Source organism: Montipora capricornis, chromosome 4 (assembly GCF_036669925.1).
Source record: "Montipora capricornis isolate CH-2021 chromosome 4, ASM3666992v2, whole genome shotgun sequence".
NCBI classification, from domain to species: domain Eukaryota; kingdom Metazoa; phylum Cnidaria; class Anthozoa; order Scleractinia; family Acroporidae; genus Montipora; species Montipora capricornis.
The window spans coordinates 52,610,463-52,636,860 of record NC_090886.1 but is presented as its reverse complement, the minus strand read 5'-3'; the positions used below and the strand labels follow the sequence as shown (position 1 = coordinate 52,636,860).

General features: G+C 39.7%; 3 protein-coding genes across 6 annotated transcripts; all 3 read right to left on the bottom strand.

Moving 5' to 3' along the window:
• Positions 1-745: 745 nt before the first annotated feature.
• On the bottom strand, positions 746-15,435 carry LOC138047361 (DNA ligase 1-like). Of its 4 annotated transcripts, XM_068894182.1 has the most exons (5): positions 15,320-15,397; positions 14,998-15,096; positions 13,861-14,172; positions 6,982-7,045; positions 746-3,992 (listed from the first exon to the last, which is right to left on the bottom strand). In XM_068894182.1, the coding sequence occupies exon 5, from the start codon at positions 3,937-3,939 to the stop codon at positions 1,429-1,431; it is 2,511 nt and encodes an 836-aa protein (XP_068750283.1). In that variant the 5' UTR covers positions 3,940-3,992; positions 6,982-7,045; positions 13,861-14,172; positions 14,998-15,096; positions 15,320-15,397; the 3' UTR covers positions 746-1,428. The 4 variants fall into 4 exon arrangements, with proteins under 4 accessions (XP_068750283.1, XP_068750286.1, XP_068750285.1 ...); XM_068894185.1 differs by lacking the exon at positions 13,861-14,172 and having other exon boundaries at positions 15,358-15,435; XM_068894184.1 differs by lacking the exons at positions 14,998-15,096; positions 15,320-15,397 and adding an exon at positions 14,177-14,309 and having other exon boundaries at positions 13,861-14,054.
• LOC138046829 (uncharacterized) lies at positions 9,124-10,077 on the bottom strand. Its single transcript, XM_068893409.1, has one exon. It carries the CDS (start codon positions 10,075-10,077, stop codon positions 9,124-9,126), a length of 954 nt encoding a protein of 317 aa, XP_068749510.1.
• Positions 15,436-17,333: 1,898 nt separating the features above from the next.
• On the bottom strand, positions 17,334-26,357 carry LOC138047362 (uncharacterized). Its single transcript, XM_068894186.1, has 2 exons — positions 26,168-26,357; positions 17,334-18,423 (listed from the first exon to the last, which is right to left on the bottom strand). Exons 1-2 carry the CDS (start codon positions 26,205-26,207, stop codon positions 17,771-17,773), a joined length of 693 nt encoding a protein of 230 aa, XP_068750287.1. The 5' UTR covers positions 26,208-26,357; the 3' UTR covers positions 17,334-17,770.
• Between the last annotated feature and the right edge of the window lie 41 nt (positions 26,358-26,398).

The window sequence follows — 26,398 nt, the reverse complement described above, 5'->3', positions numbered from 1 at the left end:
CAAAAATAATGGTGTAGTTCCCAATAACAATTGAAGTGCTCTGAAGTTATTCTTTGTTATCTGCATCCATGGATGGAGAGGATTAAAGTTGAAAAAACTGGCCAGTTTTTTTAAGTTTGGAGATGGTGTCCGCAGAAAGTCGCCAAAAATTAAGCCCAATAGACCTTATTCACGATATGTTGGATTTGCTATTATCATGCAAATTAGCTACACACTTCTGAGGGGGCAAAGAACACAAGTTCGAGAGGTTATAACGAACACCTTAGCCACACAGAGGACTTGTTTCACGTTCATTGAATGTTTATCACCTAAGTAGTCAAATGGAATGATTACACAAGTTACTTCGACGTTTTTTTAGTGAAAAATGAGCAGATAACGAAGTAGAAAGTCAAAATGTCAAAGGCAATCAAAAGATATAAAATTATCATAAAAGGTACTTAATTCTAAATTCTAAAATGTACTTTTGGCAAGGTTGTTTCAATATTTCGACCGGCCGATTTGCCGCAATTTGCCCTTTTTCCAATGTTTGCCTCCCAGCATAACACATGGCTAATTTGCATGACAATTTGAAACCAACATGGCGGCTATCGTGAATAAGGCCTATTTGAGCATTACTTTTATGATCTCGCGGGGCTATTGTTCTCGAGCATCGCGCCCAGCGAACTAAGCAAGAGGGACTTCACCTTACTCTGTTCACTTATCACGCTTCCAGCGGTAATAATATACCAAGCCAAAAAATAATTGATTAACTTTGAACACTAATTTTAATTGAACCATTAAAACAAACGCGCGAAAAATGTTTGCTTGACATGCAAAGCATTTTATAGAGAACACATTTCTTTGTTCATTGGGATGTATCATTCTTTTTTCTCGGATAACTTGCAGCATCATAAAAGAGGTTATTCTTGAAACTTTTGTACTCCCGACGCACAGCCAGTTTTGCTTAGTTAACAAAACTTTGGTTAAAAACAAATATTCGAGCGGAAAAAGCGGCTGTATTTAAAATAAGTGTTGTAACGATTTTCGTCAGCGATACATGGATATATTCGAGGCTATGAATTTTCAACCCGCTTTCGTAATTCTACCAAATTATATCGTTTTACGCAAACTGCGAGTTAAATAGCTTAAACTGTTTATGTATTGAAACTCGACATTTCCTGGAATCTCGTTCTACTGTATATGTCCTTTCTAAGAGCATTAAACAGAAACCAAGATCAACTATGGACAAAATTCATTCCTTATCCTTAGATTACGAAGAAAACTATCTACTATTTGTTTTTGCGATTGAAAATCTAATTAGACTCTTTTATGAGTTCGAAAAAACTCATCCACAGCGGGATACAGTTTTAAATATCAAAAAGGTCATAAGCTGTTCCTCAAGGCCCCGAGCATTTTGCGCTAAAACTTCCCGGGTAAAACTTGATACAGTTACAGAATGGTGCAGCATGTCGTGGTTCGTTTGAAGGCGTTTATCGATAGCATGTTGCCCAGCTGGCGAGTAATATCATCATTCATTTCCAAGTGCTGTACCATGATCCACGCCTTGGGGTTTGTGGAAAAGGAACTCTTTTTGTCTTTATCAGCTTTGCTCTTGTTTATGTCCAAATCGTCTTCTTGCGTTGAAATTTCGGAATCGGACTTATTTTCATCGTCGGCGTCTCTGGTCTCGGTTTTCGACGACTCCTCAGTATCTTCAGTATTTTGCTGTACTTTACTTTCTTCTGAAGGCTCTGTGCTTTGCAGTCCGTCGGGACTTGAAAAGACGTCGGTTTCTTCTAATTTATTTGGCTGATATTCTTCCTCATTTTTGGCCACCAATTCCGTCATTTCGGCTTTAACTTCTGGCTCAGCGACTTGCGATGACTCGTTTACCGATGATTCTTTGGCATCTGCCGTCATTTTTTTCGCTGTGTTTTTGTGTTCTTCGTATTTTTCGGCATTCGGTTCCGGACCATCTTCGGTTACGTCTTCGACCAGTTGCAATCTGTTCGAGTTCGCCGATTCTTTTACGAAGCTACCTCGAAATTCCTCGTCTTTGTTCTTTTGACGGGCTTTTTGTTCACCAGCAAGTTCATAAGGCGATGATAACACAGTGATTTCAGATACGAATGTCAGATCGGAGTCGTACGATTCATCTTCCGTTCCTTCCTCGTCTTCCTCAGCATTCTCTTTCTCTTTCTTGTCACTGAACTGAACTGACTCGTTCACGAGTGTGTTCGTGTTCTCGCGAGTTTTGTATGATGATTTTTTCTCGTCCTGCGCGTCATCATGCGTGGTCGGCTCGGGAAAGACTTCTCCGTCAGTGTTGTCTTCTTTCTTCCGTTTCATTGCTTGAACGAGTCCAATATTCTTCAAATCGCTTGTCTTTCTCTTCATTGTGTTAAACGAGTATTCTTCGTCAATTTCATCGGCGGCTTTCTGCTCCTCTGTACTTTGCGCGAATTCAGAATTATCACTTTGATCCAGCTGCTCCGGTTTCTTTGCGTCATCCTCGTATGTTCCAGGAGTTTTCTCATTTTCCTGCATCTTCTTCTTTGGAGATTTCAGCTTCCTAAATGAGCGCAAAATTTTCGACTTCCTATTTTTCGCAAATGAAGCTTGACTGGTTTCTTCATCTCCGATCGTTTCCTGTTTAGCTTCCTCCTTGAGGTCGTCCATTTCTTCTTTATTTGATCCCTCCATTTTTTGCGTATCTAGAGGGACAGCTGTTTTCTCTTCACTTTTATCGTCTTCCTTTCCTTTGATTAATTCTTCACCATTTCCTTCGCTTTCTCCTTTTAGTCGTTCGCCTTTAGTGATACCAACGTCATCTGTTTTGCTGGCGGTGGTCTCTCTCTGATCTCTTTCTTCAGTAGTTAGTTGGTCTTCATTTTTCGAGGATCTCTGCTTTTTGGATTGTTGCTTGTTTCGTTTGAAGCCTAAAAGGGATGACTTTCTTTTCACGGTTCCACTTTGCTTTTCCTCGTTGTCCTCTTTTCCTTTGTCAACAGGTTCGTTCAGAGAATCGTTCTTGTCAAGGATAGCAGGTTCGTTTGACTCGATTCCAATATTCTGACTTTTACGCTCACTGGATCTGGCATCCGACTTTTCTTCTTTCTCTAACTCCCCTGTTTCTCCACCAGCTAGTTCATTTTCCTTTTGCTTGATTGCAATTTCTGGTTTCTTTTTGTTACGACCAAAGCTTGCAAATCTCTTTGATTTCCTTTCTTTGTTGCTTTTGCCAAGGGACCTTTCGAGTGTTCCCTCGGGGGAAGAATTGTCTTCGTCTTTGCCTTCTGCGTCTTCACATGTGGCGTCTTGTTCGATTTTCTCTTCGTCTTTAATATCTTCTTGTTCGTCATTTGGTTCGTCTTCTTTCCCGCTCGCCTTGGCTTTTACGTTCTTGTTTTCGCTGGCCTTATTCACCTGATCTTCATCGCGTTCAGCTCCACCAGATGAGAGTTTGCTTTTCGAAGTTTTTCTGGAGGCGCGGAGAAAGTTTAAAGAGCGTCGCCTGCTCTTCTTGTTTGTATCTTTATCAGTGGACACATCAGCCTTCGTCTCTTGGTTTTGGTCTCTCGACTCCTCAATCACATTTGAATCTTGAGGGCTATCTTTGTTTACAAGTTCGTCGTCTTCATCTTGTTTCGTTCCTTCCGTTTCGATTTTGTCGGGTTCTTGTGCGCTTGTTCCTTCTTCAACAGCTTCAGAACTTTGTCCTGTTTCCGTTAAAGTTTCCTTACTTTCTGCCACATTGGCCTCGGGGTCTTCCTTGTTTTCGCCTTCTCCGTCCATACAACCAGTCAAAGATTCCTGGCTTTTGGTTTCCGATTTTTCGCTGAACTTGGCGCGGCCAAATTTTTTGCTACGCTTGCGTTTTTTCTTCGTGTCTTTTGGGGTCTCGTTCTTCGCGCTCATCAGTTGCTTATCCAATCCACTCGTTTCTGATGACTCTGCCATTTTTGAGGGAAGTTCAGAACGTTTTCGTCTTTGGTTCACAATCTCGTTCTCGGCTGAAATGAAAATTAAGTTGAATAAAAATGTTAAATAGGTCTTCTACAAATCGAAAAGGTGTGAAGCTATTCAAGCGTGGTCATGTGATTTTGCACGTGGCGACAATCTCATTTCTGCAAAGATTGTGTTGTTGTTCATCTTTCATTTTTTTGTCCATCAGTTCCATTTTGACGATCGATCAGAATACAAGAGTATACTTGTTGTAAATTAGTTTCAGTGAATTACGTTACGCAGTATCTAAGGTACCCGATGGGTTTTTTTTTTTAGAGGAAGTGCAAAGTCCATCCACATGTCACATGTTTGTTTTAAGGTGCGATAAATCAAGTAAATACGTAATTCCTTTAGCTAAGTGGCCAATGGGAATGGTTTTATGAGGCGGTTCAAAGTCAAAACCATATGTTTGTAAGATTTAATTATATTATCAACTCATACCACGGCACAAAGCACACCCGAAATTTGCATGTGAAGAGGTGTCATCGACTTGATCCGGCTACAGCCTTTGTTTCTTTTGTTTTATACCTTGAAGAGAGCTTTGAACAAGTCGTTGTTTATCGGGGTGGTTGGGTGTATGTATCGAACAACGCGCGAGGACGCGTAGCCCCGAAGCGAAACTCAATTTAACTTTGAAATATTGCCGCTAATTTTGGAATAAAATAGCAACATAGTTACGTGAACAAAACCCTTCCCCCGAAAAAAAAAAGGGAGAAAGATCATGACATAACACTCAATTGATTTGGTTGTCTACACAATTTCATCTGGCAACAATTTAAATTATCATTGGTCAATGTTGTGTCACACGCGTGACGCGATTTAACTGTAGCGGGGTGAACTAAATCTTGAAATTTTCCGTTTTCTATAATCGAAAAGGTGTCCCCTCTCCTGAAAATGGCAATTTTCAAACAAGCTTACGGATTAATATGGATCGACACTTTGAACTTTGCACTGACAAAAGGAGAGCAATTGCAAACGATCGCCACGTGAAAGGCGGCCCAAAAATGTACGTGGTCATAAATTCAATAATTACCCTAATCCAGAGTGGAAGCTGCATGTTCCTAAGATCAGCGAAATTTGAATTCTGGTAGAAGTTCTGCATCCAAACACTGTCGTTTGCACTGTGGCGTTGGTATTAATTAAGGTGTTCAAGCAAAAAAGATTATTTCTTTCTCAAACTCAAAACGCACCATTAAAATCTAATTTGGTATTTACTTGTTCAAAAGTTCAACAGCTCAAAGAAAATTTCTTTCATTTGTCTGCTTGTTTCTGTGACGGACCGCCTGATTGGTGGGTTCTCTACCAGAAACCAACGTTCAAAAATACTATCCTCACTGCAACAAAGTTTGAACCTTTTGTCGAAGCGGTGCGAATACTTTGGTGCAAGTCACCATAACAATAAGGCCATTCTAATTGAAAGTATTCAACCTTAAAACGCATTATTGCGGCCAGGAACATTAGGATTCCGGGCTTTAAAATTTACTCATTTGTTTCTTCATTTAGTGCAATAAGCAAAATGGCTCACTGTACCCGTTAAGACCGTCCCCTTTTGTTATTCGTTTACCGTCGAGTGATTTTCCTAACTTTGGGTCGATCGGTCGGTCGGTCGTAGTGAAAGAAAAGCAAACAGAAAGAAAATCAGAAGCAATCTATAAAAAAAGAGTTTTAAGCTGCCGAAAGAGTCGAGTGTCAGGTGGTAAAAACGAGTGAAGGGTTTAGATTTCAGTCACGTAGTTGACTTCCACGCGGACGGAAAACCTCTCATTGGGAAGTGTCCCGTTTGTTTTGGGGTTGAAATTGAAACTAAAAACTGATGTGTATGGGCTAAACCAATTTTTGCATGTCAGATTTAAAGTTTAAAAAAAAACTTACTCCTTTTAGTGAAAACTCAAAGATTGGTCGGTAGGACAATGGTAAACGGAGAAAAAACGGCGACGGCAGAAGAAGAAGAAGAAGAAAAAACTGGATCATGTACTTTAACACATAAGTGTATATATTGATCAAATGAAGCACCTTTATGTTTCTTTAAAGCGCTGGTATACACCGCATCAGTCAGAAAAAGGCACGATTACAATATTGTTCTGGCGAGAATGCTACTGGTGACAGCCGCAGTTTTTTCCCTTAACTTATTTGTAGCTTAGATTTAAGATTCCATACAACAAAGAGGAGGACTAAGAGAATAAACATAACACGAAAAAAGAGACACCTGTCGCCATTAGAAGAAATTGAGGGCTCTTTGCCACACTTATGAAGATTACTTATGTAGTCATAATTGCGACACAACGTATTTGATGACGGCTCAGCAATGACAACAAAGCGAAACCAAATTTACACTAATCCTTGGTTATATTATGGTTTATGATTATTATGCAATCGTTCATTCATGCCAGGCAGAAGCTACGACTGTTTACTAATCAAAAGGAATATGATAGAGAACTTTGTTCGCTAAAAAATATAGAAAGCAAACTACCGAAATAAGACTGATTTTTTGGGTTATCTGGAATGCCCTTTTCACCTTTTACTGCATTCAATCACAGTTGTATAGCTACATAAAACTTTCTGTCCTCCTAGATTGGCAAATGAGAGATTTTCAAGAAAACGTATTGCACTTTGGAAAGCAGTTTTAAAGACGAAACCTTAATAGCGCAAAAACCGGCATTCCGAAAAGCGCCTTTTCAATCGCAAGCTTCAGTTTGAAAACGATGAAGAAACAAAAAAAATGTGTAAGTAGGATTGAAAAGGACTAAACATATAAAAGCCCGTAACGAACTTAAATTCAAACGCTACAATTGGAACAGCCATCATGGCTAGTTAAAAATTTGCGCCTATAAGCTGGAGTGTTTTGATCGATATCCTCAAATCATCGATCCACTTTTGAATAGAAGAAGCTCGCCGTAATTCGCCCGTACGCGTTGTAGAATATATACTGAAACGTCAGTTATTCCGTGTATTTAGGACTCGAATTACGTTAAAGACGTTGATTTAGCACACACACACCTTTCAATTATTCCAAAACTCCTGTAATGTCAGTTTGCCTTCTCCCTTTCGTGATCCTTTTGCTCTAAAATACAAGAAAAAGATGCATCCACAATTATTAAAGCAAATCCTATCGCACGTGTGTTCCGCCAGACGTGAACGTGGTTCAAACTCTGCAAGCACTTTTTTTCCCTGCAGGCGCGTTTTTTTTTTTTCCAAGGCTAAGGCCAACATCTATACCGGAAAAATCTACCCATGGGAAGAGCGCAGCGCTTTCCCTCATAAGTTCCCACTAAAAATTTGAAATACCCCCGATTGCCTTGCCCGTGCCTTCCCAGTTCCTCTCGGTTTTTCCCTATTGGTCCCCAGTCTTTCCTCAGCCTAATATCCTGGTCCCAGTCGTTCAAACGATGGATAGCGCTATTCACCGGATAAATCACTATCCGGGGGATAAACACTAGCAAAATTTCGATATAGTAAAGTTCAGTCCGAGACAAAAGGCGTCATATCGAGGCTCTGGGGAATAAATACAAGGATTTGTATGAGTTTATTCCCCAGAGCCAAGAGATGATATCTTTAAGTTGTTTACGACTGAATTTTAATATATCGAAAGTGGGCTATTGATACACCAGAGAAGACAGACCACAACATCGGGAACTCCATGCCCTACTCTTTGCGAATAGTGTGTGGGTTCAGGGTTATGAGCATTGAAGGGTTGTGAGACGGGGCCTGCGGTTTATAGTCCTTCAAAGTCACCGCGCACCGGTGGCTCAGTTGGTTGAGCACCGGGCTGTCACGCGTGAGGTCGTGAGTTCAACTCCGGCCGGACTAACACTCAGGGTCTTTAAATAACCGAGGAGAAAGTGCTGCCTTTGTAATTACAAACCGTAGGCCCCGTCTCATAATCCTGTGGGACGTAAAAGAACCCGCACACTTGTCGCAAAGAGCAGGGCATGTAGTTCCCGGTGTTGTGGTCTGTCTTCTGTGGTGTATCATGGTTGGGAGGGTAAATGCTCGGAGATATTAGCTACACCAAGCTACTCTAAAATCCGAGGGTAAAGAAAGATATATGATATGATAATCATTTGCGGATGTCATTACAAAGACAGCACGTTCTCCACAGTTAATAGGGACCTTACGCAAGGACTACTACGACGACGGATACGAGAACGCCACAAAACAATAGCTCCAAAGAGCAAAAACAAAACCCTGCATGGGTCCGGCCGGAGTCGAACTCACGGCCTCTCGCATGGCAGCCCGACGATCAAACAACTGAGCCACCAATTGGTGTCTCAGCGCTAAAAACAGTTGACACTTAAATGAAGTTCATTATTTTATGTGCCATTGTTTTCGGAACCAATCTTGAGAGCTTTTGTAATAGATTTGTGAATGATGGTCTACTATGGACCTTGACCACCTACGGTAAACACACGCAATACTAATATAAACTTGGCTCAAATTCAAACTATCACGTTGTGATCGTGCACTTTATTCAAGTCATTTATTACTTTAATTAAAAATAGCATAATCATCGTTTTCTTTAAGAAAACTACCATATTTGCAATATCCCTTCGAGAGTTCAACATTTTCGACAATCATAGGAAAAAGCAAAGTTGCACTTAGCTACAATAGTACAAGGGGGAAGTGCAGCTAATTAACTCTTTGCCTTAAATTAACGATAGAAAGCTATCAAGGATTAACATTACTTTTCTTATTTAACCACTGCTCTTCTTTCTATGCGACCCTTTGGATAAATGTGGTTGAGCCTCTGGATAAATGTAGCACATCATAGAGTGCGCTTAGCTCATTTCTAATAAAAATATCAAAGAAAATAAAAATCTATAAGAATCATTTTTTTTGCTTTTAATACATGGAAAATATCGCCTCAATTTTCCTTTATCTGATCAAGGCCTAACGTGACAGCGAAAGAGTGATTAAGCTTTATTAAAATTGTTTTCCATTCAATTTGTCACCAAAAAAAAATTCTCTTGTAGAGACTTTAACAGAAAGAATAATTAAGAAAAAAAAACGATTACACGGCATTTTTTTGTGTCTTCAACGCGGAGTTGGCGAATCAAATTTGTAGTGGTTTTAAAAGCCGTTAATGGCCATGAAGAGGCGCCTGTGTTCCTAAGGCGTCGATCATCATCTCAGTTGCATTGTTTAAACCTTAGCCACTTCTGTATTTTTTTGGCTTCGGCTTTTTATTTCCTTTAACTGAGCTTTGAAACATTGAGGGTATTTCTTGATTAACGAAGAGAGAATATACAGTTTGATCCCCCTTGCTGTACTGCTAGCGAGATCAGCAACGGAACTCCACCACCCGATCAATTTTCCGAGACTTAACTTGTCATACACAAACACACAAATTTTGTACTGCGAGAGTGAAGAAACTATGCCATAACGAACTCGGTTTACACTGCCAAGTTCTTTTTTCAACGAGATTCTCTTCTCTGTTTTATCGCTATCTTGGTTTTCAATGCTTTTTTCCTCTTCGGGAGGTTTTTTCTTCTCTTCCTCGGCAATGAGAGCCTCGGGATTCGGGATTTCTATCACCAAATCACTTTCGTCTTGGCCAGTAGTTTCCATCAATTTGGCGGATTCTTCTTGGACATTTGTTTTTTCAGTAACCTCTGCTTGAAGGACAGCTTCTGTCATTAGCAAGGCCAATGTTTCTTTTTCATCGATATCAGAGAAACCACTCAGGATGTTCTGGTTTTTTCCATCGCCGCTCAACTCTGCAGTTTCACTCTCAGTCACCAAAGTAACTTCACCCAATTCTTCTTTTACTGCAGAATCATCTGGTACGATTTCTTCGTGGGCACCTTGCGATCCATCAGATGATTTTCCAATCTTAAATGGAAATGTTTTGCGCGCATATCGCTTTTTCTTCTTCTTTTCGTCGGCCGGTAAACTGTGAACTGAAGTTCTATCCTTCTCGTCTCCTTCAGCTGGCTTGGTCTGGCGAGTTGGAAAGGTCCAAACTCTTCGAATTCTTTTAAATCGCCGTCTTATTTTTTTCGTTTCTTTTTCAGTACGACTATTAGTCTCCACGTCTTCTTTCTCCGCGGCCAAATTCTCATCGGAGCTTGACGAGGATGACGAACTGTCGGGCATATTGGGGAGTGATGTCGAGCTTAGGTACGTGTCTTTCAAAAATGAAGGTGGCTTTCTCAACTTTGTTCTTTATATCTAGAACTCAAGAATGACCCCTGCTGTATCATGTTATTATTGGCATTCCATATGTCTGTTCTAATCCTTGTCCATTCAATGGCAAAACAAGAAAAACCAGATTCGATCAAAGTCCAGCTTCTCCCGCACGACAGCTGTGATTAAGTATGCGAAATAATTAGGCTCATCTGGAAAAAGTTAAGAATTTGTTATTTCATTTTAATCCATCAACTCTTGGGGAACTATTCGGGAGAACAGGGCTGTGTATACCAGCTAAGAAATAAAAACGATGTCGTATATACTCTTTTTTCTTTGGCCACCTTAATTTCAAACAATGCGCTTGTTTATAAAGTCTGCCACCTCTGTTTGCGTCTTATTTTATAAATAAAATATGTGGGCTTAATGAAACTTACTGAAGAAAAGAGTTTACTCAATTTAGATGCGTGGACCGTGTAGAAAACGATAAGCTTTCGTGAGCGGAACGGAAATATCAACTTAACTTGAAAAGAACAAAATCAAATCCGTTGTCTTTCTCATATTTATTTCCCCAGCAGATCGTTTAGGGAAATGATGCAAAGTTAAATCTTGTACTGTGTATGTGGGATTTAGTCGCAAATGCTCAAAGTTCGAATTCACAGATAGGTGAACATATACAAAAGAGCTTTATTGAAAAAAAACCAGTACAGATTCGTATTGTCTGTGACAGCGATTGTGCACTTTGGACCTGGGATTAGAATTGAACAACTCTTCTTTGAAACGTTTATCCATCGTAGCGAACAACAGAGGACTTCGGTTTTGTGCATTGCGTAATTCCTGAATGATGATAACATTTGGTGTCCTGTGTAACCGTAGAAATTGTCAAATTGTATTACGTCTGTTGAAAGAATCTGGTTTCTTCACAGTTGCGTTTTCTACATATGATGTAGAGGGTAAGGATAAGATTCAGATCTGAACCTTATTAACTTACCGACGATTTTGCCAGATATAATCGTTTAAATATCAGAGAAAACAGATGACGATAAAAAAATCTCATTCCTTTTTTCCCAGACCCCACTCATCAACAACAGTGAGCTTTATTTGCACGGCTATAAACTCATTAACTCGGTCCGGATTAAGTGATTTAAACTTTATGCAAGTGTCAAGTGTAGTGCATTTAACGCCGGTGCACTAATTTGGGATACTGTACAGACATAAGACTGTGCATAGTCTCTCTTTTTCAACTTACTTACGCGTGCTCTTTCAATGGCTGAAGCTGCGGGTCGCAAATACCGCGGGCGTCGGTTAGAGTGAAAAGAGAGACTGCAATGTTTGGAATCCCCGGCGCTCCGGTGACGGAGTGTTCTTATTGGTCGATTTCGGGAGAAGCGATGACGTCAACTTTATAAATGTCAATCAACTCTTTAAATTTGCGGATTACGATGAGAATTTAAAACAAGAACAGGAGCCGTACTCGCTCTTTTTTGTAAAGCAAGATGTTTTGGCCATTCTGCCCACAGGTTTCTTTAATTAAAAGGCTTACTAATCAAAGTTTCACTGTTGTGAAAAGTGTGATCGACGCTGTTGTGCTAGCCGTGATTGTTGTCGTCCCAGTAATGCGATTATAAGATTTTTACCTATTTTACGATTCTCCCTATGACTGAAGTGTTTGATTTGCTTTCGGAAATCATTCTTCTGATTCTACATTTTCACCTTTAAGACGCTTTTGAAATTATTCTCCGATTCTACGACTCAAAGATGGCCAAAACAATAAAGCAACAGTTGGCCTTTCGAAATGGATTGTTTGTCCATTGTCGTTTCACCAGAAATATATCAAGCATGTATCACTTGCTTCCACCATCATCTGCAGTAGTCTTGCAGACTGTTGATTTCTGTGAGGCGACTTAGACATTCGCTTGAATCTTCCTTCAGCTTCCTTCGGTGACATTGCTTCCGTTGTATCTGTTGCTCTTTCTTTTGCTGATGCAGATCAAATGGGTTCTTTGTCGTATAAATAAAATAGCGGGTTCTGCATTTTTTACTTTGGTTGCACATTTTCTGCACACACAAGGAGAAAGCGAGTATTTAAACTTTGTAATGCAGTAAATCCAAGCTTCTCCAAAATAAAGACTTTCTTCTCCCTTCCGACATATTTTTCATTTTTACGTCGATGTCTTCGGTTGTTTGGCTTCTGAAAGCTCACCGGCGCTGCTTTTCGTTGGAAAAATTGTCATAAATTATTCTGAAGGAACTCTTACATAAGGGGCAAAAATCTGATATGGGCGGCTTTTTTTTTTGGCGCAGAATTACCGCTCATCATCGAGATCTGTTGTCGAACAAACATTATACATTGTGTAAATTACATCGGCAAACGCTCGTTGCTCCCGCGAGAGTATTTTCTTAATGGGTATGGCATCGTAGGTTGCTTTTTGAGGAGAGGGAAAGATCTCTGGGACCAGAGTAGAGAACCAACAAACTCAACCCGAGTGTGATATCAGGTTTGAGAACCGAACCCGGGTCACATTTCACCACTGCGCTATCCAGCTCCCCCGGCACTCTTCTCCCGTATTGCCGTCCGCATTTTTCCTTATAAGACACACGTATATGCTAAAAAAAAAAAACACTAAAAAACGCTTACTCTTATGCAATCGATGAAATTACACGATATAACTGCGTAGGCGAAGACCAGGGTAACAAGACAGAAGCACAGGATGCTGAAGAAGGATTTTGTCAGTAATATAAATCTTATTTAGAAAAAAGAAAGAGCAAAGAGCAAGACTGATTGAATTGTGAAGGAATATGTTATTATAAAGCGAATGAGCCAGAAATGCACATGACAAACCTACTGTGAACTTTGATGGCACTTTACTGACGTCGTTTTCGAGTTAAAACGAACAGAAACAAGTTCGATCTTGCAAAAAAAAAAAAAATCTTATGCTTTATTAATGATTTACTTTTAGCCATCCCTCCTACCCTTGAATATTTTTTTGTTTAAGTCGATCTCTTTAAGCTTGTTTTGAGTTCATTACACTCGGTTGGGATTTATCGTCTCCTTACAAAGACTGATAAAAGACTTAGTTTGGGGAACTAAACGAGCGAAGACCGTTATTTGAGCGAGGCGAGCGATAATTTTACCATGTGAAACAGTCGTGGATAACTGCCTTAGGCTATATTCTAGTTTCACGAGTGAGCAATAGCTTGGATGCGTTCTTACGACACAACATTTGAGTACCTTTAAGAAAACGATTTTAAATTTAGACTACGCGCAGTTCAGCACTTACTAAGCGCACGCGTTCAGATTTAAATAGACAGCGTAAGAACCCCTTCGGCGAATCTTTATTTACAGGTCGCCATCTTGACTGAAGAGCGTCAACAACCCATCATTTGCCCTCCTATTTACTTTCCTGTAAATATCACCAGGATTTGCCCTCAAACTTAAGCTTCATAAATTCGTCAAATAAGAGGACAGATACTCCACTTGCCAGTCAATGAAAACACTTTAGTCAGGCCCAAGACTACCAGATTATGTAATAATTAAAACTGAAGAGTGAAAAAATACACCTGCGCCATTTTCAGAAGTAAAAAAGTGAGCAGTAAGGTCGGCGAACTAAAACGTTCTGATAAGCTGCGAATTTCTTTCTCGGCGCGTCAAACAGTGTTTATTATTTATCAATTGACATGCACTGTACCGAATTGTGGTTTTTAGAGGTGAATAACAATTACTATTACCATGTAAAACGAACAATTCCTTACCTTCGTTGCGATTTCAGTTATCTTAAAATTGTATTGAGGTCTATCTTTCCTTGAGATGCGTGATCGAAGAGTTGAGAAAACGTCACGGAAAATCTCCCACCACTTCTTTAATAGCGGCGACTTCCAGCTGGTGTATCGAATGCGATATGTATCACCGGGGGATCACATTTGTTCCTCGAGGAAGCAGACCGTGTCTAACGTATTTGAATATTTAATTCGTTAGCCAAAACATGGAGTAACATGACAACTGAGCAAGTGCCATAACTTCACTCACTTCAGTTCCAAATGAAAGGGGACGTTTCAATAGCGCACCTACCGAATGAAAAGAGAAGGGAACACATTTGCCAGCCGTGCAGTGCTTGTGGTCAAACAGCAGTTTAGTAAATTAGTGCAATCATCTATTCAATAATGCTAACAATTTCTGTTGTTAATTTGATATTATCGGGCAGAGACACGGTTTTTGATCAAGAGATTCGTATTCTGAAGCACGTGATCGATTGGATTTCTCGTTCATATTGCCAAGGTCAAACACTATCATTTCATTGAGAAACGTCTAATCAGAGTACTGTAATGTATTAAGCCAATGAGGGATCTCAGTGATCTCACTCTGAAACCTATCTCTGTCAGCGGATAGTAACCAAGGTTTCGTCTTCGTAGGCTCCACGACATCTGGAGGAACAAGGAGCCCTAGTTGTTCGAAAGCTGGATAACTTTATTCAGTGGGTAAGTCAGTATCCATATTGTACGTGAGGACTAAATATTGAAATCTTTGTACAAATTGAAACTTTTGGGTGTTGACTTATCCACCGGATAAAGTTATCTTTGAATAATTGGAGCCATCGAGCTATCGTCAGCTAATTACGAAAGACTAAGAACTTTTTGTTTCCAACCATTGGCGCTTTCGGACACTTAATCTATGGATTTAAGTGTTCTGTTTCCGCCGGGGCGCCAATCAGGTACCGATTTCCGTGACCTTTTTGAAGAACAGTTTCTCATTGAAAGAGACTTCCATGGCTTTTTCCTCGGTATGTGGAACTTGGCTAAGGTTCAGTAATCGATAATCCACAGACAGCAGAACATAAATTGATAACTGGTGCACTTTGCAAACAAGGGGCTCAAACGTTTTTGCTCGTTTACCTTCGTTGTTAATCCTTCTTGCTTTGCTACCACAGAGTCACAAAGAGCGAATGCAAGGGTCAAAGGCTGTTTGTCCCTTAACTTTCACGCACATAAAGTCTATAATAAAAACATTATCAAAAACTAAGATTAAAATCGTGTTTTTTTAAAGAATATGTGTTTTTTAAAACCTTTACAAAGAAAAATGCTTTCTGTTACACGAATGCTTCGTGTAAACAAATCTTGAACTTTGGCACACTGAGACGTCGGTAACAAGTTACGGTGCAAAAAATGAGTCTTAATGAGTTTTAGATTTAAAGAAGAAGCATTGTAACGAGCTTACGGTTAATTTTACTTCAATGTCATCATCAAGGGCCTAGCTGAAGCATTGAAGAGGTTATGCGAGCTTTGGTTGAACCAATCGTCACGAGACCTACCACGAGCGCCGGCATGTTGAGAGTTCCATCATTTTGATTGGTTCATTCCTCAGTTGCTAATTATGCATTTCATGTGTCATGCATAATTTGCTTGAGATTGGCAGACAACGCAATCAACAACCTTTTGTGTTTTTTCTTATCAATTTTTGGTTCGATATGAGAGGAATCAACTCAATCTGTTGTGTTTAATTAAGGTGATGGTCCATTCCTTATTTGAATATTTATTTGTGCGTATTTCTTTGTAAACGAACTGACCGAATGCCATTGTTATTAGCTGCGCAACGGCAAAATATCACGTATCAGTCCATTTAAATTACATCATCAGGTTTTCTGCCAGCTGTAAATAATTGTCTTTTCGATAGAATCAGTGTGATTACCACGTGATGAACGACTTTTGCTTAAGATAATAATACCAATCCCGTTTCCAATGACTTCTAGTAATGCAAATGCCTTCAAAAAGAGCTGGAACCTTTCTGTTCGTTTGCACCAACTGTAATGAAAGGACTACCTCAAACGTAGCTCAAAATTTTCGGATGAATGGACCTTTTGGCTAAACGGTAAGCATTGCAAGTCTGTCATGTACTGCCAGGTCTCGAGCTCTATATCTGTCCACGGTTTAATAGAGAGTTGAAGAGAACGATAACGCCACAGAACAATAATTCCGGTATCGCTTCGCCGCTCATAGAGATCACAACAAAGAAAAAAAAGCCCTCTGGCACCCAGGGTAGCGGAACCCATTTTGGCACGTGTTTCTCCCATAGTCGACGTAACAACACCGTGAAAAGACGAAATTCGCGGTTTTTACGACAACGTGAGCGAACTAGAGTGATTTGATCAATCTGTTCAAAACAGTGCGAACAAATTTAGCTGGAGAAATATTTTGTCCATACTGTACAACATGAACAAGACAGAATAATCTCAAAAAATACCTAAAAATAAAACGCAAAGTTATATTTTGAAGTGACGTCATCGTTCAGTTGGCAAAAACCATATGAAGTGATACCGAAACTTAACTGTCCACTCATTCGGTGTTGTTCTGGATCGAATAGCAAATTAGCGTTCGAACTTGGAAACTCTTTCTCCTCCAAGGTAACCCACAAGCCGTAAAAGAGTCCAATAGAGTCTCTCACTTCCCAAGCTCCTTCTACCGATTTGAACTTGCCCTGAAGGCATAAATTTCCCCCCAAAGATTATGCTAGAGTTACAACTGGATTAAACTCTAACGCTGGTTTATTTTATATATACTGAGATTTTCGCATCAAATTTTGCTGTGTGAAAAAGCGTTTCGGATTTTACTTCGACCAATTATAGAGGCGAAACGAGTTTCTCACAAGTGAAAAAATCGTTTCGTCCAATCACAAACCAATTTTAAGCCAATTGTGTTTTCGCGGGCTTTGACGCGGTCATCGCGGTCATTACAAACAAATTACAGCATGGAAAGCGCTTTGTACGGGATTTTCACACTCGCTGGTTTTGTATCAGAAATCTCACTCGTTCGCTGCGCTCACTCGTTCGATTTCAGATACTTCACCAACTCGTGTGAAAATCCCGTACGCGCGCGCTTTCCAGTGAAGTAATCTCTATTTCTTTCATGAATTTAAAAAAAAATAGTATGCGTGTTTAACGTGATCCAAAGGGAATGTTTCAATAACTTTTTCACTTTCTAAGAGTTTTGGGCTCTACAGGCTGGTAGTTACACGTACGAAGCACGCCCTGTAAGCATAAGCAGCATACGCAGGCGCAGTTGTTAATTAGTGCCGGTCTTTTGTTCTAAAGAAAGCTACTGCGTCTGCGTATGTTGCTTGTGCTTATGCTTGCTTCGTTCGTGTAAACTGGTTAAATCGATCGATTTGATACCGTTCCGTCCGTGTGTGCCAACAGTACCGGTTCCATGAACCATGAATGTAAGAACGCTACGATAGGAACGAGTTAACGGTTTACTTTTGTTTACAAATATTTAGGTGAAATTCATTTTGGCATTCAAATATGCCCTACTAAAACAAAAGAGATTGTTGTTTTAACATCCACTGTAATTCTCAATTTACTTATCAGGCGACTGAGTTGATGCAACTTGCCGATTTCTGTACTTCCAAGTACCATGCATGTGGCAGCACTGCATTTTCAGAAGTGATTACGCAACGAGAAAAATGGCTTTTAGCCAAAAAATTGAACAAGAATTCGAGGTACTCTGGCCTAAAAATGTTCAGAGATTAGTATGAAATTAATTTTGTCTTGTTGCAAACTTTTTTGGTTCAACGTTGCAAGTTTCGCTAAAAAAACCGCATACAACGTTTCAGTTTAGTACTCTGATCTAAAGATCCTTTAAGTTCAGATGATTGCATGAAAGCTTGCAATTACTACAGAATTCTGCACCTTATTCCTTCTGGTTCGACCTCCTTGTACGAAGCACGTTTCATTCTCAAATAAAATATACGATTTGCGTCTTCCTTCTCAAAAATATTTAGGTTCAGATCAATCACAGTCCATTCACCAATCGAAGAAAAAAACACTGGGCTCTCTGATATTCCTGCTTCATCTTGACTAATTGTGCGACGCCTCCCCACGCTTTTAACGCGCTGCCTGGGTAAATGCTTGTTTTTGTCATTCTCTTTCGTTCCATAGTAGCAGTTTGGTTTGCGCTTCTTGTAAGTGAGAGATCCGTCCGAATTACTTCTTCTAAACATATGAACATTTAAACTGACATATTCAGTGTCCTGCATCTCGGATTTAATTGCGATTTCTGTTTGTGGAATTAAATCGTCTTTGTTTTCAGTCGCTTGACTTCTGATTGCTGAGTCAAGTGCCTTCGTGTTGTCTAAGCTTGTCTTGGTATTGATGGCCCCTAAGCAGTCATCTGTAATGAGCTTGTCCGTGCAACCAACAATCTCTTGGATGGTTCGTAGTCTGGAAAACCCTTTTGTTTTTTCTAGGCACTGAAAATGGCTCGACTCTTCGACTGATTTCTCTGCCGTTCCCTTCATTGCTGCAATTTCTGGATTGTCAAGTTTTCCTTCAACCAAACAAACATTTGTCTTTGATTAGCATTTGACAAAGCTCAGGGGAACTCCAACACAATGATCAGCCCACAATTTCCCACTCAGTTTCGTCACCCAGCTGCCAACTTTTGATTATTTCAAATCAAATGTTTGCCGACGCATCTTTGTTTTGGATTAAACTAAGGGTGCGTTCGATTGACCGTATAATAGGAATTCATAGAATAGAGTTAGAATTCCTTCGTTTTTACGGAGATTCACGTATCTTCTTTATCCTTGTTGCTTCAAAACGCCGGACATACCGTTATAAAATCATCACTCCACGTATTCTTATTCCGGAATGGGGTCAATCGAACGCACCTTACGTGTGCATCCTGGAAGTATAGTTTTTATTCGGAATACTACAAATTTGTATTTTTTAAAGGATTCGGAGAACTCTTCGAACCAAAGCTCTCTGTACACTACTGGGATGGCTGCGTTATGCACCAGTCAATGTAAACCCCTCCCCCCCAACCCCGGGGATTAGGCGGGGATTCAGAGGCATTTACCGTTTCTAATGGGAGCTAATACACCACTATGTTTTATTTTTTGAACTTAATGGTCATCAAATGTTAAAAGATACTTCTTCAACAAAAAAAAGTAGGATAACAAAATTTATAGACCTACCAAAGCACATCTCAAGTAAAGGCGTGTATAAAAACCTTAGCACATGTTTAACGTGGAGTATACATGTATTTTATAATGTGGATAGTGAATTTATGCATTGGATAGAATTATGCAGCCCTTGAAAAACTGGGAGCCGATTGCCTTGCGAAGGCAGTATTGATGATGCAGGGGAAAAGAGGGGCTACAGTTGTAGCTGTTTTAGAAGTAATAAAAAAAGCATAGATTGTGGATATAATGCAAACAGAGTTGAAACTATTGCTTATTTTATTGTTTCCTTCGTTAGCTCGTTCGTCAGATAGATAATTTATTTTAATATTTACTTTTTATCCTAACAGGTTTTGACAAAGATTGCACCTTTCGGTTACTGTAATTCTAAATGAATCAATAAATCGTCAAGCTACATACCAACAAATTGACTGATTCAATCACATCCAGAAAGAAACGCACCGGCGGAGTACACAGAGCTATTTTTTGCTCATTAAGACTGAAACCTAATCTTTTCTGCTGTTATCAATCTTACTGACGTTGTATTTGTTACAGCTGTTGGCGATGCAAGTTCAAGTTCAAGTTCAAGTTTTGCAAAAAAACAAAATGCAATTTACACGTTTGAAATAGGCGTGAAGCGTGTAATGAAAGCTAATTAAGGCGTGTAGTGTAACAAACCAAATCAACTTAGGATACCACCTGATTCGAAACGAGATTACGTAATAAACAGTCAAAATGAAAATCTTATAAAAAAATTACTTTCCTCTGAAATTCACTTAAAATATTGATTAATGAATGACTTTAATTAACAGAGTTATCGTTAACCCAAGTAATCAGCAACAAGGAATTCCTGTATTCGCATGGCAAACAGCCTTTGCCAAGTATAGACTCAGATCAAATTACTTTTTGGTGCGAAAATTCCAGGTTGCATTACACTCGAGAAAACTCCTGTTTTTCATAACGGGTTACTCGAAATATTTCGTGCTAAGACTACCAGCACGGATATTACTAAAAAAACCCGTCGGGCATTTGCCACTGTTGGGTCAAAATAGAGCATAACCTTTGGGCATAATGTAAAATAGCCAAGTATTTTTTTGCAGTTTTTATTCTATCGTAACAAAAAAATATCTATTGTCTAATTCAGTTCTTCTAAGTTGGAGAGAGGCCTTGTGCTTCTTTTCAAAACTCTCATCCTCAGACGCTGTAGATAGGTGAAAGGTCGCGAAAGCCAGGATTAGAGTTTTCAAAAACAGCTCAAGGCCTCATTCGAACAAGTCTTTACTGCGTCACAAATGCATAAATTAAACGAGAAAAGAACATGGGGGACGTACACCTTTAAGTGCAAACTTGGCCTTTTTGGCCTCGCTCCAGGTTAAATATTCTTTTCAATTTTACGTTTGAAAGCGCGGCCAAAAGAACACTAAAATGGCGGCCATTTTGGAATAAGGTGTATGATTCTGAAACATAATAACAAAGAGGGCAAAATTACTGAATGCTGATTGGTCAATGAAGACGGTATTTTTTCTTAATTTTGCTTGAGAAGAGGGCAAAATTACTCGCTCACGATTGGTCGAGCGCCAAAAATTCTCGCTCCTGATTGGCTGAACGTACGTCTTCCACATTCAGTTGGTTTCTTCTGTTTGAGCAAAACAACTTCGTCTTCATCGAAGTTTGTCTTTTAATTCGCGCTGCATTCGCCGAAAAGGCATAAAGATTAAGAACTAGCTTTAAAAGATGATCTGGAATTTGAATTTTCGAGTGACAAGAAGAAGGGCAAAAGATTTTTTTCCTGAAAAGCTTAAAACTTGGATCGACTTACATGGCGCCCGGCGTAGCGGGATTGTGTGGTTGAAAAACAAAATGATTCCTTTCGTCAAGGGCTTTCAGTTTACCACGACATCTTGCAGCTCAACAAAAAAGGTCACAGAACAATTTGCCATTGACGGGAGGAACAAGTAGCTCAAATTTGGTGGATTTCTTTGGACAAACCGTTTGCTATGTTTACGGATGCGTATTTGCAAGTGGTAAAAACCTCTACAGCACAGGTGAATAAAATAAATTGAAGCTTAACATTTGGTTTAATCGTTGTTACAGTTGTTCACGAATGAAACTCGTATTTTCCTCTCGAGTGGATGTAAATAACAATCATCTATACTCGTTTTGGACGCAAAGAACAAGTTGACTTGCTTGTCTGTTTGTTAGTTGTTTTGCTTCCGAGCGAACGAGTGTTTTAACTCCGCTTAGCTGTCTGTTTTTCGAGGTGCCTCAACAGTGTTAAGAAAATTTTGCCCTCTTTGTTATTAACAAGTAATCGCAATGGGTCCTCGTAAAATTAAGGATTAATATCACTTGTGTTTTCAGAAGTTGCTGAAATTGCCCTCGTCGCTGCGCGACTCGGGCAATTTCAGCAACTTCTGAAAACACGCGTGATATTAATCCTTAATTTTACTCGGCCCCATGCGATTACCTATACTAAGCAAATACAATAGACAAAGAATCTTAACTCCGGGAGATTTGAATTGGGTACAACGTGGTTAGCCGATTAGGTCTCTTCGTTCGGTCATTTAACTCCACAGCATGCATATTAAAGCATGCAAGGGTTGGCAGCCTGGCCAAGGTTAATTAAGGCCATGTAACAGAAGTACATACTGCAAATGATCTTCCATTAATAATGTCATAGCGCAGCTGGAGAGATTTTACTGATCTTCATTTTGACAACGCCCTACTCATCTAATTGTCCATATCATGGCGTTTTACACCATATATCTTACGAAAATCACAATAATAATCACCCTTTTCACACGTTTAAGCTTATATGACTCAGCACGTCAAGTGCTTTACTAATTAGAAGTACGTTTTATAGTTATGTCTTTATTTAAAGAGGATTGATTACATATCATGACAGCTGATATGATCGCTATAAAAACTAATAAACTAGTGGCCCTAGTGGAGAAACACAAATCGGATCAAATCAAAGTAGATCAAAGTCAAAGTTCATTTTTTGCTGGATGAGAGAGGACAATTGGAAGATCGGAGAAAAAGCTCACGGGGCAGAGAAGAGAACTAACAAACTTGATATGGCGTCAGAGTCAGAGAGTCAACCACTGGCCGGTCAAACCTCAAATCTCGATGTACGGCAAAATAAGAATTGATAACTAACTGACTATTTCTTTCCAAAAATAAAGGTAAAATAAAGGGCGTCTTTAAAAAGATGAGTGTTAAAGCTTTAATGCTGCGAATGAGGTTGTCTCACATCTATAGCTAGCCTGCGAACGCAGACGTATTTCCGGCGGTCGTTTCTCTCCCCCTTCGGGGGAAATACGGAAATACGTCTGCGTTCGCAGGCTAATCTATAGCTGGACTTTGATCCACTGTGTAGAGGAGACCTGTAGACGCTGAGATGGAATGTGCACTATCATTATTATTATCTAATTATTTAGGGCTTTAACGTTATTTGATCTAGTCCATTAAGAATGTTCGCGCTATTATTTTTGTGTGTGTACCTTCATTACGCACGCAAACCGTGTTGCAATCTTCGGCCCTAAGCTCGCGCTACATACATATATGAATTTTATTTTACCACAGTTTGAGGACAAGAACGATATCAGGGAAAGTGTAAACTCCTTCGTACGTTTTGGATCCTGAACATGGATATAAATATATTTTTATATATTAGTTACGCAACATTTACCGAAAATTTAATTCTGAAAACGTTATATTTGGGCCCACCCTAAGGAAAAATCCTGGTTATACCACTGTAATTAGGAGCCCAATGCCCTCCCTGTGATGTAAGGTATTTCCTGCTGCCTTTTCCCCAGAAACAAGGTCACTGGCCCCAATTAAAATTTCAGTCTCTCCTGCAATCGTGCAATAAGTGCCTTACGTCCTAACTCGAAGCGAGAAATAAAGAACTTCCAGCTAGGGAAGTACTTTCGCGCGAACGTCCTTCAACGCCTGATAAGTCGGAAGCCGTGTCAGGTTTTATCGAACTTCCCACTAAGAGTTTGGCTTCAGTTATTGCATTTCTCAATAATTGCTTTTGCAAAAGTATTGTAAGTACAATTTGTGCTGCTCCACTTTCGGAGAGGGAAACATTTACACACAACTTTTGGACTCGTCGTGATGGTGTCGCATACCCATCTGGCCCGGGTTACTCGAAGCATAGCGTTAAATACCATGGAAACCTACAGGTTTTCATACTTCTAAACCAACGGTTAGCGCTAACCAGGCTTTAAGAAACTGGTCCCTGGTCGTTAGTAACTAAATTATTCCAAATAAACTGATTTCGTATTGAATTTCTCGTGTGAGTGTGGTCTGTATGTGAGTTTTTAGTTTGATAGCATGGTAGACTTAAATTGAGCCGTGCTGATCATGGCTCCTAGAAATGCCATGTGGTTTATTCAATTTTGCTAACTCTAGGAATACAAACGCATTCCCCTGCAATTTCTGCATACCACCCCAAACAACCCGCGGGCAAAGAGACAGCGTCTTTTAGCATTGAATTTCTGGCACCAGGAGACCTGCCTTATACCGAGTGCTACATGGCCGACGTTTGCAAAAACGTAATCCTTCCTTGTACTTGTACATGTTCATTGCTGTGACTTCAACATCTTCAGTTCCCAAGGCCTGGTCCCGTCTGACCTTGTAGCTCAGTCGGTAGAGCAGCGGTGATCTAACCCGAAGGTAGCCTGCGTAGCAAGCGTTTCCGTGCTGTTTCGGAGCAAAGGCCGCGCGAAAAATTTTTTGCCTTTCGTTTCATTTCTCGCGCGGCCAAAACCGAGAATCTCGTTCCTCGGTCTTTCTTTGCTCCGAAACAGCACGGAAACGCTTGCTACGCAGGCTAACCCGAAGGTCGTGGGTTCAATTCCCACCCTGGTCAGAGCTTTTCTCTGTCCTTGTGTGGTGGGCCCAATGCATTAGTAGGGCTAACGCTCACATGGTTCATATGGGGTAGAAAACTATCACTTCACATTACACTCTAATCAGTTAAGTCTGTTGAAATATAAGTGTTACACGGCCAACGTTTGCAAAAACGTAATCCTTCCTCGTAACCCAGAGCGCTGCATCCGTCCATGTCAGTGCAAGTAAGTAAGTAAGTATCATTAAAGTGACCCTCGGATTTTTAGAGTAGCTAGTAGCAATTTCTCTGAGCATTGAACAGAACAACTTTTTTTTAAAAATCCCAACTGTCCGGAGGCAAACCCGGTAGGTTATTTACAAGTGCAGCCAGGAAATTGAACCAGGGACTACTTGGAACAAATTAAACGAGTGGTCAGAGCATGTCTTGAACCTGGGATCTCCGGATCTCATGGCAAGCGCCCTAACCACTGGGCCACACTGCTACAGTGTGATTACAGCATTCGTTTTCACATTTTTGCCCTTCAGAGCTTTTCAGAGCGAGTTTCAATCGCGTGCAGTAAAACCAAAACCAAAGTAATTACATTTGCCAATCAAAAAGGACGGAGACAATCCGGTAAACCAATCAAAACACGAAGTAGCCAACACAAAGCGCGGGAAAAGGTGCACGCGCGAGCCACGATTGGTCTTGGTTTCACTTCTGATTGGTTGAAAAAGTGGCGCGAGAACTTTGAACCAATCACTGAGTGAAGTAATGCAAAACCATGAAAGCAATTCGCTAATCACTTTCGACACTCAATTGAAAACCGCTCTAACCAGATATTTCTGTTTGTAGCACACTTTAATAACAAATCTCAAGATGAATGTCAAGAGATTCAGTCATTATCAAAGGATTATTGGTGATATTATTTAAGCACAGCTGCACTCTTGTCCCTTCGTTTCTGTTCATGCATCTGTTTGGCTTTCAATTTCATTTACAGTTTAGAAGATCATTAGATGGTTCTGACTAAGATTAACGAAGATAAGCAGACTGAGAGTCAGTTAAGAACGTCTTTATTTTTTCCAGTTTTTTTTGTTTTTGTTTTTTTTGGTAGAATAAATTAAGGGTAAAAGAAACGGGGACAGCTATTTTTAGAGTTATTTTCATAGAGTTATGTCGACATAACGACCTAACTCTATGAAAATAACTCTACTGCTCGTCAACCTCAAAAGAAACTAATGTAAAATTGTTGTCTAACAGGACAATAAACTCAAATATACTTTGGCTCGTGTTTTTTTTAACATTACAATGTGGTTTTGTTATTGCATGATACGCTTAAGAACAACTCATTTTTTAGTCGAACTACCACACAACTTAAAGAACATGTTAAGACAGTTTTTCAAGCTCACATTGCAAAAAAATAGCTACTTTCAGCTTCAGCCCCAAAATTATTCGTTTTTGTAAAAAAAAGAGTGTACTTTGGTGGTTACTGCGATGTTCTTCGGCATTTTGCGTGACATGAAATGACCAAAAAAAAAAACCCTTGAAAGGTACAAGTAACACATAAATTAAAATGATACAAAGTGAAACACAGGGTTAAACACTCCCGCTGAGTCACTGACGCTCCTAACAGCGTCTAGATAACTCTTTAAGAGGTGATAAAACTGTACGGAATTTCTTCTATTAAATACTAACAAACTATAAACTTAACATTATTTAGAATAATTAAATTCATATGAACTTCTGATACTAAATACCTTATTCCTAGCTGTTTCTGATTAATTAATAAGGGATCAAGTTCCTGTTCGAAAGTAAACAAGCTGAGCGTTTCTTTCGGTCTTGGTTGGTATATTTCGTAGATGACGATTATTTGAAGGGCGAAATTTCGAATCTGGTAAAGTAATATTAAATAGCTAAAATCTCATACCTTTCTGAGCAGTAAAATCACTTAAATATTCCGTTCCTCGCAAATTTCAAATCACAGTTCCAACAATATTTAACAATAGCGGGATATGACCTCACATAAACTAGTTTCTGGTCTTTTCCTATTTCTTTTTATAATTTTCTCGCATTGTGAGGATATTTTTTATAATTACTAAGATTTTCATCCATCCTTATATGACCTCAAACGTGCACGACTCGTGATTTGGCGGTTGTTTGCATCGTTGACATGAAACAACACACTAATCTGGTGCTACTGTCGATTAACTACCTCCCTCCCTCTTTCATCACGTCAATGAAACGCAAACAAACGCTTTAAGATTTCCCCTTACCTTCTTTTTCGCGTAAACTTCCACAAATCTTGTGCATCATGTACGGCCGCCTCTCAAGCCTTCTGCCGCTCGTTGTTCTGGTTTGCACGTTTAACGGTAAAAAGGATAATGAACTTTAGACACACTTAATGTAACTTATACATTGACGTCATCATGCCTGCCCGTAAACCACACCTCAAATTCCATTGGAATTCTGTGACAGTGTCGTTCATTCAAAATCGACGCAATTAT

Excerpts from the sequence above, each read along its gene's own strand:
- LOC138047361 (XM_068894185.1), bottom strand. The coding sequence starts at position 3,939 with ATGGCAGAGTCATCAGAAACGAGTGGATTGGATAAGCAACTGATGAGC.
- LOC138047362 (XM_068894186.1), bottom strand. The coding sequence starts at position 26,207 with ATGATGCACAAGATTTGTGGAAGTTTACGCGAAAAAGAAG. Across the intron at positions 18,424-26,167 it reads AAGTTTACGCGAAAAAGAAG|GAAAACTTGACAATCCAGAA; the intron begins GTAAGGGGAAAT and ends GTTTGGTTGAAG.
- LOC138046829 (XM_068893409.1), bottom strand. The coding sequence starts at position 10,077 with ATGCCCGACAGTTCGTCATCCTCGTCAAGCTCCGATGAGAATTTGGCC.